The sequence below is a fragment of the Pundamilia nyererei genome, unplaced genomic scaffold (genome assembly GCF_000239375.1).
Source record: "Pundamilia nyererei isolate P.nyererei 1_Seehausen unplaced genomic scaffold, PunNye1.0 scaffold00005, whole genome shotgun sequence".
Classification (NCBI taxonomy): domain Eukaryota; kingdom Metazoa; phylum Chordata; class Actinopteri; order Cichliformes; family Cichlidae; genus Pundamilia; species Pundamilia nyererei.
In genome coordinates, this window is record NW_005187406.1 from 5,243,763 (window position 1) to 5,255,948 (window position 12,186).

The 12,186-nt window shown below is 43.2% G+C and overlaps 2 protein-coding genes across 2 annotated transcripts in view; one reads left to right on the forward strand and one right to left on the reverse strand.

The window, feature by feature from the left end:
* LOC102203381 (arf-GAP with dual PH domain-containing protein 1-like) overlaps positions 1-7,891 on the reverse strand; it is a 37,477-nt gene extending 29,586 nt beyond the window's left edge. The window contains exon 1 of the mRNA XM_005721864.2: positions 6,703-7,891. Coding sequence (XP_005721921.1) covers positions 6,703-6,793 — 91 coding nt within the window. The 5' untranslated portion in view covers positions 6,794-7,891. The remainder of the gene's footprint in view (positions 1-6,702) is intronic.
* A 402-nt stretch (positions 7,892-8,293) lies between these two features.
* On the forward strand, positions 8,294-11,667 carry cox19 (cytochrome c oxidase assembly factor COX19). The gene is made up of 3 exons (XM_005721865.2): positions 8,294-8,531; positions 11,158-11,269; positions 11,353-11,667. Exons 1-3 carry the CDS (start codon positions 8,450-8,452, stop codon positions 11,444-11,446), a joined length of 288 nt encoding a protein of 95 aa, XP_005721922.1. The 5' UTR covers positions 8,294-8,449; the 3' UTR covers positions 11,447-11,667.
* The last annotated feature ends 519 nt before the right edge of the window (positions 11,668-12,186 follow it).

Below are 12,186 nucleotides of genomic sequence, written 5' to 3' on the forward strand. Positions count from 1 at the left end.
GTGTGTGTGTGTTACGTGGGCTTGTTGTTATGAGGTCACTAGAGTCTTGGAAAATTAAGAGTGTGGGTTGACCTCAACTTCCTTGAATCAAATGCTCTGTTTGATTTCATATACCACCCACTGTTTTGTTCATTTTCAACATGCTCTCCTTTGGTGATCTAATCAATAACACCTTAATGTTAAACACCAGAAAGACCAGTTCAGACAATTTCAAAAAGGTGTATTTCATTTCCAGAAGAATCCAGAACAATCTACTCATGTATTTTTGTACTGATTTTAAACTGCTTCTTATCATGTATCAAGGCTTTGTGCTGCCATATTTATTAGAATGCTGTATTATTTCAGTCGGTTGCCTGCTGGATGACAGAAAAAGACTGTAACTTTACTAAATCGAGCCTACAGCAAGGCAAACAGACCATAGTCTAAGAAACAGAAAGATCTAAAGATACTGATACATTTTATCATTAGTGCCTGATTGCACATTAAAAAAGTTTATATTCTATATTTACAGTGAGCTTCATGTTGCTAAACAAATATATATACAGGTCAAGCATTATATAATTTTATATATCTAAAAAATCCCCCTCTCGCCCCTGTGGGCGATCTTTATCCATTAAGCTCGGGTCCTCTACCAGAGGCCAGGAGCTTGAGGGTCTTGCGCAGTAGCTTAGCTGTTCCTAGGACTGCGCTCTTCTAGACAGAAATCTCCGATGTTGTTCCTGGGGTCTGCCGGAGCCACTCGCCTAGCTTGGAGGTCACTGCACCGAGTGCTCCGATTACCACTGGGACCACTGTTACCTTCACCCTCCACATCTTCTCAAGTTTTTCTCCCAGCCCTTAGTACTCCTCCAGCTTCTCATGTTCCTTCTTCCTGAAGTTGCCATCATTCGGTATCACTACGTCTATCACTACGGTCGTCTTCTTCTGTTTGTCTACGACAACTATGTCCGGTTGGTTAGCCACCACCACTTTATCTGGAAGTCCCACAAGATCTTAGCTCGGTTATTCTTGACCACCCTACGAGACATCTCCCATTTTGACCTCGGGACTTCCAGGCCATACTTGGCACAGATGGTTAAGAGAACTTTGTAAATATTCTCTCAGGCTTTTTGTCAGTATTACCCAGCAGAACTGTAAGCAAGAACACAGAAGTTGAGCTGGAATGGAGATGTAACAGTCTTTAACCTGCCTGCTGCTTAGAGCTACGTTAGAATGTATTATTGAGCAAACTGTGAATAGAGCAGGTAACTGAGAATTACCCTGAAGCAAGTGCCCTTCATGCATCCAGCCTACTGCACACTCTAACCGAATGACAACCTTTGCTGAAATCAAACAATTTCATGTAGTGAGAGTACATTAGAAGTGGAGAACCTCCTCCTGCTCTTGAGAAAGCAGACTGCAAAGGATGACGTAAAAACATTTGTTCAGGATTTCGTCCGATGTCAGATCATAAAAAAATGCTCAAAACACCTTAAAATTAAAGTCCATGTGATCCTAAACTGTATTACTGACTGGCGTAAAATAGGGACCGTAACCTCCTTGTGACTTGAAAAAATTGATGGTTGCCCATTTCATCACATTTTTTTGCATTCGTCAACCAACTGTGAGTGGTGGTGCTGATGGTCAACACGTTACGATCAATCTATGTTTGTTTGTCTATGCTGAAAGCAAACCGTCTACAGTGAGTCTATTTGCAATAGCAAACTCGACTTAGATGAGTGTCAACTTGTATTCTGATTATTTATTATTTATTTCTGATTATTTTGCGGGTCGGACTTGAACCCAGGCCGGTCGCTTTCAGACGTTTCAAACCTAAAAAAAACCCCAGAAAGCAATGAGTGGTACTGCAAAAGGAACCTAAACCTCGTTATATCTCATCTTGGACCTGCTGATTTGCTGTTCTATAAACACCTTCTGCACACCTAAAAGGATTGCTGAGGCTTCTCTCTGGAGGCAAAAAATCATTTGTGTGTCCTCAGCAGAGGGCAGAACCACAGTGCTGCTGAGCTACAGAGAAACCCCGCAGTACAGGCGCCCAGCTCAGCCTCTCAGCGGTCTCATCAAAGCGCACCAGCAGAGTGAAGATAGGGGAAGAAACGCAAAGGTAAGGAAGGGCAAAGTAAGAATGACTAAGCATTACAAAAACATCCACAAGCCATGCGTGTTTTCAGCCCAATTCCAGCAAGCTTTCTGCCTGCTTAATGAATGTTGTATCTGAGATGGGACGATAAGACACGGGTGAGGAAGGACAGGCAGGTCACTGCTGATGCTGCGATGTGTTTTACTTTGTAAGTCTGCAAATTCACGAACAATAGAAGGATTTCATGCGATGTAGCGTAGCAGGGAAAATAGAGGACCTCATCTTTCAGGAAAAGCAGGCTAACCTGTCACCTTTATAGCAAAGTAAAGCTAGAAACTGTCTTTTTTCTGACATATTTCATTCTTCACCAAGAAAGATCTTTCTGTTTGGAGTGCTTCTGCACGGGTTTCCTCCCACACACCGAAGATCTGCTTAAGGTCAATTTGTGATTCTAAATTAGCTGTAAGTGTGAAATCGAGAGAAGGCGAGAGCCAGACAACCACACGACGGCTAGTGGACTAGACTCCTAAATAATTTTGTCTAGCACAATGCATGCTTTTCTTATTTCCTAATCCCATTTGAATTATCGTGTGAGTCATTGCAGAAAGCGATATATTTCTGGAGAAGACCTTTTCAGAGTGTAAATGTTTACTTGTAAACTAGCTGAAAGCCCTCACACCCACTTAACAGTCGCTTGTCTTGGTTTCTGGTCTGGTCTTAAATTTATGCATACAGATTCTTTAACAAATGCACCACTGTGATTAATGCAATCAGATTTCAAACAAATTTAAATGTCTGTACTCCCACTAAGTCAACTAGGAGAAGAACTGTGTGAACTGCAACATCTGGGAATGGCCATTATACAAGATTAATTGAGGGACATGCTGCCGGCATCTCCTGGGAGATAAAATAAGTGCATTTTTTATATAAGCCTGTGAAAAATGACCCTTATGCTCCCTCAATCTATGAAATGACCAAACAGTCTTCTGATGAGTTTTATGGCCTCAATCGCTAGTTTCATTTCTCACTGAACACAGCATGTTGTTCATTTTGTAAACTGTGACCCTATTAAAGCAAAAGAGGGGGACAAAGTAGAGCATCCTTTAGGGCAGCGGCCCCCAACCTTTTTTGCACCATGGACCGGTTTATGTCCGACAATATTTTCACGGCCTGGCCTTTAAGGTGTTGCAGATAAATACAACAAAAAAAACAAAACAAAAAAAGATTCATAACACATGGGAAAAGACCCAGGGAAACTGAGTTAACAATAAAATTGATAAAAAAAAATAGAAAACCCAGAAAACCATAGATTTCACACCCGAGCATCAACTCTCGCGGCCTGGTACCAAATGACTCACAGACTGGTACTGGTCTGTGGCCCGGGTTTGGGCACCGCTGCTTTAGGGCAGATCCACCTTGTCAATGACAAGTTTCTATCTGGGAAGTGTGCAATGTTGCTCTGTTTCTTAGTCAGTGACTGATGTGTAAAATGAATAAGAAAATTCTGAATACAGGGAGAAGGTTACTGGGTTCGAAATCAGCCTGTGGCCTGAACGAACAAGCTTGTTCTCACCATGCTTGTGTGGATTCTTTCCAGGTTTTAGATTGGATATACGAGTGCAGGGTGTACCCCACCTCTCGCTCTTCGATACCTGGGATCCAGTTCTCCCACAAGCCAGAACTGGATAAGCAGAACAAGGATGGCACTCGTTTAAGGAAAATCAAATGTTTGCTTCACTAAATATGAAAAAACTATTTCCCATTTTGTACTTACCTCTTTGTATGGTATCTGTTATATTCTACTTAACAGCCACAATGATGTTTTTTTCCTTTCTCTTTTGTCTATTGAGCGGATTTGTCTGTTTTTCTCTATATTGAAACCATCCCATAATTGAACCACCAAAACCAACATCAAAAATTCATATCTTGATGAGATGTGAATTATTAGCCTGGGGATTCCTGGTTCCTGCCAACAGGGGAAGTGGTACTGGTGGGGGTTTCATCTGTGCTGCTTGTACTCTTGTGAAATTTTATGAAAGAAGCACAGTAATTAGGAAACAAAGCAGTTGGATTCAACTAAACTATAGCACGCATGCTGAAGGAAATTTCATCACCTCTTGAGGAAAACGAGTGTACACGACTTGGCGGATCAGATTTTCCAGCTCCTTCCCCTAAACTGTTGTATTACATCCCGGATACAATTGGCACTGCCACACAGAACAGAACATCAACTGCTCTTCAGAGGCGAGATTCTATTGTGCAATCATTGCAAAGGTGAAAAGTGGTGTACTTGCCAGGGAAAACTGCTTAACAGTTTTAGCTCGGGAACATTCAATGCCAATCTTTCCCTGAGGCATAGTGAACTGTTGCAGAACAGTGAACAAATCATCAAAAACGACATCCCAAGAGACAAATAACGCTTGATCAGTGTAAATCATTGTGCCAGCTTTCCCCAAACAGCATGTAGTCATGCTAGCTGGCCTGTGAGTCTGTACAGGTTTGCAAATAAATGCTTATGCTAACACAGCCACACGCTCACAGAAACAATGCTAATGCTAACCGTCTATAACCTTTACCATGTTCATCATCTTAAAGAAGACAGCATACTTGACAAGGATGTCTTTTAGATACATAACAGATCAGGTTTCATTTTAATTTCAGCTTGGAGAATTGGCTTCCAGCATAAGTAACACTTATAAAGTACTGTCTTTCCTCAAGTATGCTAACATTTACTAATTAACAATGAAGCTAATGACTACTGCCCATCAGTATTCTACTCTCTTTTCTACTCTATTCTACTGAACAACCATCCCATATGTTTTAATAGCATTCACGTATGGCTGGGGTCTCACAGGGGTCAGCTAGGATGCATCTTCTGAATGCCACAAATATCCACAATTTTCCACCAAACCCAGCACACCAATGGGACTCATTTGTAAACTACTTAGTAAAATATCTACTGAGCCTATTGTTCATATTAATCAATTTTTATAACTCTAATTAAGGTTAAAAAACTAGGGTCCTTGACGAAAAGTATAAAGAAAATAACAGTGATGCCTTGCTAACTACCATAAACTTAATTTCAAGTGATAATTTCACACTTTGTTAGCTTTCAGCAGATATGTACCAAAACCTCTTTTGTGGATGTGGCTCTGCAACACTGTGGCTAATTTTAATTGACTTTATTTGGGCTGGTGGAGGGTTGGTTGAGGTATCCATGTGCAAACTTATATTATATCAAGTCATGGGTTTGGACTCAAGGTTGGGTTAATTGGTGATTCTAAATTACAGAGATGTGTGAATGTGAGTGTGAATGTATTGTCTGTCTCTCTGTGTTAGGCCTGTGTCAGGCTGGCAACCTGGGTGTACCCTGCCTCTCCCCCTGTGGTCGCTAGGATAGACTCCAGCCCCTCTGCAACCGTGAATTGGATAAGCAGATAAGAATTGATTGATTGATATTGGCCTGGTGGAGGGCAGTCTAAGGTATCCATACACACATAGAGATAATATTAAGTAGTCATAGTTTTGGAGTCAAGCTGTCTGCTAAGACACATACCCACTGGAGCTAACGGTACAAATCAATCTCTGAGTTATTTTAAGGTGAGTCGTTGTTCCCTACTGCACCACTACACCGGATTTCAGTGTTCCCCCCGCCCTGCCAAATCTCACTTTAACCATTGTGTAAAAGCTGTTATAAACTGACAAAAGGCTGAACTGTTGTTATGTAGGTTGCTGATAATAAAAAAAGGAAAAGAAAAGAAAAATGCTTCTGCTAATTAAAAGCTGCATCAACCACAAAAAATAACAACCTTTCCACCTTGCTACAATCACAATGAAATCCCTCTTTAAGTGTCTACCCCTCAGACAAAGCTATCTCGTTTTGCAAAAGTGCCTTTGGCTCAAATAAATAAATAAATAAATAAAATGTAAAAAAAAAAATGCTGCTCTGCTACAGCCAGTCCTCAGAGGAGCCGTAACCGGGGCCAAGGAACAGGCGTCCCGGGCAGGCTCGGCTCCAAGCACTGGGCGTTCGGCCCGTACTGGAGCCTCGACTGGCCACTCACTGGTTTACTGCCATTTGAGCAACGAGGAAGGAGGGGTGTACTGAAAGGATGATGAAGAGAGGATCTGGGTGGGGGGGAAGAGAGATGAAGACAGTGAAAAATGAACATAAATAGCTGCACAGGAATAGGGTGGACACACAGTCAGGAACATGTAGAGCAAAACCACTCACACACAAGTAATAACTGAGCTTTATGGAGGTTGCTGACAGTGTAGACTGTAATAACACAAAACCACACACACACACACACGGAGTGAGGAGCAGAGTTGGCATGTCTTCACACAGTTTAATTGGTTTATGGCTCAGACTTATAAGTCCAGAGTCCACTGTCAGGCTTACTTTGGTCTACTTTGTCCTCGGGTATCTGCGGGCCTTTGTCATCAGACTCGCTCAGACTTGTGCGGTTCTGAAGTGCCAGTTGGCTCATGTACCCCCTGCTGGTGTACAGCGGCTCGAAACGCACACGCGCACCGGCAGCTGGATGCGCTGGCTCCACCGGGCGCCGGGTTTTCAGTAACGGGGCTGGTGGACGGGGTGGAGGGGGGAAGGTTTGCCTTACCTGGATTGCCGCAGTCCGCGCACTTGTCGTTGCCCGGTCTCGCCAGCACGTCCTGCAGCTGCAGCTTGTTCCCCTCCGCTTCCAGCGCCATGGTGAGTTTATCCGTCCAGCCTCACCGCGGTGGGAAGAAGGTGCCCAAGAACATCCGCCGCTGGGGTCCAGCAGACAGACAGACTGGTCACCTGCCACCTCCGATCCGAGCTGTGCCCGAGGATAAGAGAGCAGAGAGAGAAAAGGAAACTGAGCGATCCGCGCCGAGAGCTCTTTCTGCCTCTCACTGATAGCTCTATTACCCAGGCTCTTTGGCTGCATAATAATCAAGCCCACACGTTACCATCGCCGCCTCCTCCCCTCCTGTCTGTCTGCCTGCTTTCCCTTCAGCCTTATATCTTAGAAAAGTGAGACATCCAGCGGTGAGCTAGGTGAAGCTGCACGTTTAAAGAATCCAGTGGAGTCGGATCCTCCGCTCGTGCAAAAATGTCATTTAAATGAAACTGATAACATGAACGTGCTCTGAATGCACACGCAGCAACGGAGAGGTGAATAAGTGTGCCTACTATTAATAAATAGATATTAACATATATCTCCCATCTGAGGGAAGGTTGCAGGTTGTTTCCGGGGTTGCACTCTCCTGGATGGAGACCCCTGATTACCACTGGGATCGCTTTGGACTTCCACATCTGTTCCAGATGTTCATTCAGCCGCTGGTAATTTACTATTTTCTCCTGCTCCTTCTTCCTGATGTTGCTGTCTGCTGCGATTACCACATTTAACACAACTCACACCACAGCGCATTTGGCCTGTTTCTCTTAACCACCTTTGTTGGTGTCTCCCAGCAGGACTTGGGGACTTTTAGGGTATATGCAGCACAGATGTTCTTGCACACAGACCCAGCTTGCATCTTACATCCTGTTGCCTGCCATGTGTTGGATAGTCTCTGGGGCAGCCTTGCACAGTCTGCAGCTTGGGTCCTGTTGGTTGTGGTAAACGCTTACTTCTATGGATCTGGCACTTGGGGCCTGTGTTTGTGTTGCCATCATCGCAGCCTCTGCGCTGTCGGCTTCTAACCAGTAGGATTTCCTAATGTCAGTCAGTTCCTCTGTCTGTCATCCAATGTAGGGGCTTGGTCGTCCGTGACAGTTTCTCTTCCTGTTCCTCATCACCGTCTGTCGGCAGCTGCCTGAGGCAATCGTTTTTGTTGTTGCATCAAATCATTTTTAAATAGTATTTTCAACCAGCAGTTATGATTTTCAGTTTCTTACAGTATCTAAGAGAACAGTATGAATCGGTTCTATCAGATTCAGTGTACAGTTAGTTTCTTTTTTATTTTGAATTATGAAACTGTTTTTTAGTTTTCATGAGAACTTTATTTTGCAAAGTATCCAAAGTCATTTGTTTATAATGAGGGGAAATTCTGATCACTGTGCTTTCCCCCTGTAGTCATAGTATCAGTTTGCTATTGTGCATTACATGGTCATTTTTAGCAGACTGGTTGTTAATGCCACGGAAAAAAATAAGTTACACATTTATTAGGACCAAAATTAAACCCGTATATGGGTTTAATTAATATCAGCTCTTATTCTTTCACGAAAGGGCGGACAGTTTACGATAGCATCAATCGATTACTAATGTCTGTCTGCCGAGCCCTCAAAATAAAACGTCATACTTGCGCGACAGCAGGGTCAAACGGAGAGGCTGTTGTTTATGTCAAAACATTTTGAGACGGCCCTCTGTGAACTGAGAGAAAATGTCTACCGCTATGAATTTCGGGTCGAAGACTTTTAAACCTCGGCCTCCGGACAAAGGCTCGTTCCCTCTGGACCATTTCGGTAAGCTCCAGCTGAGCCTGTCTGCCCCGTTAAATAACTCTCGTTCCCCTCACCGCAGACACAACAGCGACAGAATTAATAATAACTGTGACAGTGTATGCTATAAATATTTAGAAATGTTTTAAATAAGTGCAATGCACTCATAGACCTTTGTCTAAGCCAGCTGCCTTTTAGCAGGATTGGTACATGGACGTTTACAGCCATGCTTGATGCTATTGCTATTAGGACAGAAGGTCTGAAGGACAGACTGTAATGAAAATAGCGTTTACACAAACATGTATGATGTGCTGCTCTGCGTTATATTTATACCAGTTATAAATGTTCTTAACTACATTAAACTTCTGATCAGTTTGCTTTATTAAAATAAGAGACATTTAATGAAAATGAAGATTGACCACCACACATCTTTCATGGTTTTCAAAACTATAATTGGGTGCACAAGTTTGAAATTATTTTCTTTAATCAACACACTCATATATGTACACCCGCACTATTTGGTTAAATGTTCGTTAGCAAGTTGCACCTTGGTTGCACTTTAAAGAAATTATAAAAGCTCAAAATGACCATTCATTCATCACCTGATGAAGACCCTGGAGCGGTTGGTCCTGGCTCAGCTTCGGCGCCTAATAAGCTCATCACTGGACCCACTTCAGTTTGCCTACCAGCCTGGCATTGGAGCGGATGATGCCGTCATTCACCTCCTACATCGTTCCCTCGCTCACCTGGAGACCGCTGGAAGCACTGTGAGAATCATGTTCTTTGATTTCTCCAGTGCCTTCAACACTATTCTTCCCTCGGTTCTAAAGGACAAGCTGGAGAACTCTGGAGTGGACCATCACCTCACTGCCTGGATTTTGGACTACCTCACCGACCGACCACAGTATGTGAGGACTCAGGGCTGTGTGTCGGACAGGGTCGTCTGCAGTACGGGGGCCCCACAGGGAACGGTTCTGGCTCCGCTCCTCTTCACCATCTACACTGCAGACTTCTCCCACAATTCCACCCAGTGCTTCCTGCAGAAGTTCTCTGATGACTCTGCAATAGCGGCCTCATCACTGATGGGGACGACAAGGAGTACAGAGGTCTGACCCAAGACTTTGTGGACTGGTGCCAGCTGAACTACCTCCAGATCAACGCCAGTAAAACCAAGGAACTGGTGGTAGACTTCCGCAGGCACAAGCATTCTCCACTGCAACCACTGAACATCCAAGGTATGGACATTGAGGCTGTGGACAGCTACAGGTACCTTGGTGTTCATCTGAACAACAGACTGGACTGGACTCATAACTCAGACGCCCTCTACAGGAAAGGGCAGAGCAGGCTGTACCTGCTGCGGAGACTCAGGTCGTTTGGAGTGGAGGGCCCACTCCTGAAGACCTTCTATGACTCTGTTGTGGCTTCTGCTATCTTTTATGGTGTGGTCTGCTGGGGCGGCAGCATCTCTGCTGGGGACAGGAAGAGACTGAACAGGGTGATCCGAAGGGCCAGCTCTGTTCTAGGATGCCCTCTGGACCCAGTGGAGGTGGTGAGTGACAGGAGAACGGCGGCTAAGCTGTCATCCCTGATGGACAACATCTCCCACCCCATGCAGCAGACTGTGACAGCACTGAGCAGCTCCTTCAGTGGGAGACTGCGGCACCCACGGTGTGGGACGGAGAGATTTCGCAGGTCTTTCCTCCCCACTGCTGTCAGACTCCGTAATAAAGACTTTAACTGATCAAGCACACACATCCATACATATGCAATAATACTAAGTGCAATAATCCTTTCTGTCATCGTTGTATTTTTACTCAGTTGTATATAGCATTTGTATTCTATTTTTATCTTATTGTATATTTATTTTATTTTATTCTATTCTGTACAGTTGTGTACTGTATTTATTCTTATTGTATCCTAATTTTTGCCTCATAACTTTTGCACTGTCCACTCCTGCTGTGACAAAACAAATTTCCCACGTGTGGGACTAATAAAGGTTATCTTATCTTATCTTATCTTCACGCGCATGATGAGTGTATGTAAAACAACTCACTCACAAACATCAGGAAACTTTGTAGGACAACGCCTCACCTGTTTGATTTTTTTTCCTTTCATTTGAAAACACAAATGTCTGTCCTGCTCTATATAAACTGCACAGAACCTTCAAGCAATATGTTGGCAGCAGCCCTTCACTTAAAAAGCTAGAAAAGTATCATGATACACAGTCATGGACAGAAAGTTTTGGCAGTAGCACAAATGTTGTGTTTCATACAAACTTCACTGATTCTGTTTTTATTAACATGATTTTTTTTTTTCTGCATGTATGATCTACAGAAGAACCCACATTAGCGTGTCATAACTTTCAAAGACTTTTAATGGCAATTAAAAATCAAATATGTGCATTATGTTGTTGGCCATTGTTCTCGATAACTTGTGCTGGATGTCAGCTTCTTCTGTAAATCCTGACTGATGATCGTGATCGGCCGCCTTATCGGGGCTGAAAGTTGATGACAACCTGTGGGCTCCTGATTCTTTAATGTTCCCCTTAAGCACTAGCGTTGTGTGGCTCGGAAAAAAAAGTTTTATTACTGGGGGTTACAGATAACCATACAAATGCACAAGTCCTGATTTTGTCCTTTTGTTTTTCCAGGAGAGTGCAAAGCCTTCAAAGAAAAGTTCATGAAATGTCTCAGAGAGAACAACTATGACAACTCCATGTGCCGACTGCAGTCCAAAGACTACCTGGAGTGCCGAATGGACCAGTAAGAAAGCCAATGAAAATGTTACCTAGTGAATCAACAAAGGTAACGTGTATAATCGTCTTGGTTTTATTTTTTGTTTTCAGTCAGCTGATGACCAAGGAGCCTCTGGAGAAACTGGGATTTAAGGACCTGATGGATCCTCCCCCCAGCCAAGCAGGCAAAGACAACAAATCCTGATTTGACTCCACATCTGCTGTTTCCAAAGTGCAGAAGCATAGAATAAAGTGCTGTGACCGTGAGCTGACAAGGATGACTGCAAAGACTCTGAACATGCAGCTCCAGCACGAGGACTGTGTGTTTTCAGTCAATACAAATTAATTTTGTACATAAGATGACTTTATGTAATATATAGAGATGCTGTTTTGCTTATCAATAAATCTTTTTTATCTAAACTTTTATTTTGGAGCCTTTGACACAGTTGCAGCAGAGACATTCTCCGAACAGTTCAAAAACAAACCCGCTTATCAAAAATCGACTACTCTTATGTTTCTCGAACACAACCTTTATGAAATTTAAAGGCTTCCTGGATCTTCTCAAGTCCTGTATGGTGGAATTCAAACCAAATGTGCCTGTTTGGCATTTAAGAGTGTTTATTGTTAAGTATTTTTGATACTGTCCCATGAAATGACCAAAACGAATGATTCGTCCATGTCAGAGAAAAGTCGTTCTCCTGGAAATCCTTCCAAACAAAACATTCTTGTTCAGTCTTTTTAACTGAACTGCACTGTCATGAAGTTTAACTTTTAAAACACTAACCGAGGCCTGTAGTGTATATGGTTTTTCATCGTTTCTCTGAGCATCGTATCGCCTGATCTTGGGAATTTCTCAGGACATCCACCTCTGGGAAGACAGGCAGCGGTCTTAAATGCTGTCGCTGTAGATCTGGATGTCAAATTGTTTGGAAATTACTTTATAAC

Bases quoted from the DNA above. Each gene is read 5' to 3' on its own strand.
- cox19 (XM_005721865.2), top strand. From the start codon at position 8,450: ATGTCTACCGCTATGAATTTCGGGTCGAAGACTTTTAAACCTCGGCCT. The intron at 8,532-11,157 runs GTAAGCTCCAGC...TTGTTTTTCCAG, and splicing joins GTTCCCTCTGGACCATTTCG to GAGAGTGCAAAGCCTTCAAA. The intron at 11,270-11,352 runs GTAAGAAAGCCA...TTTTGTTTTCAG, and splicing joins CTGGAGTGCCGAATGGACCA to TCAGCTGATGACCAAGGAGC.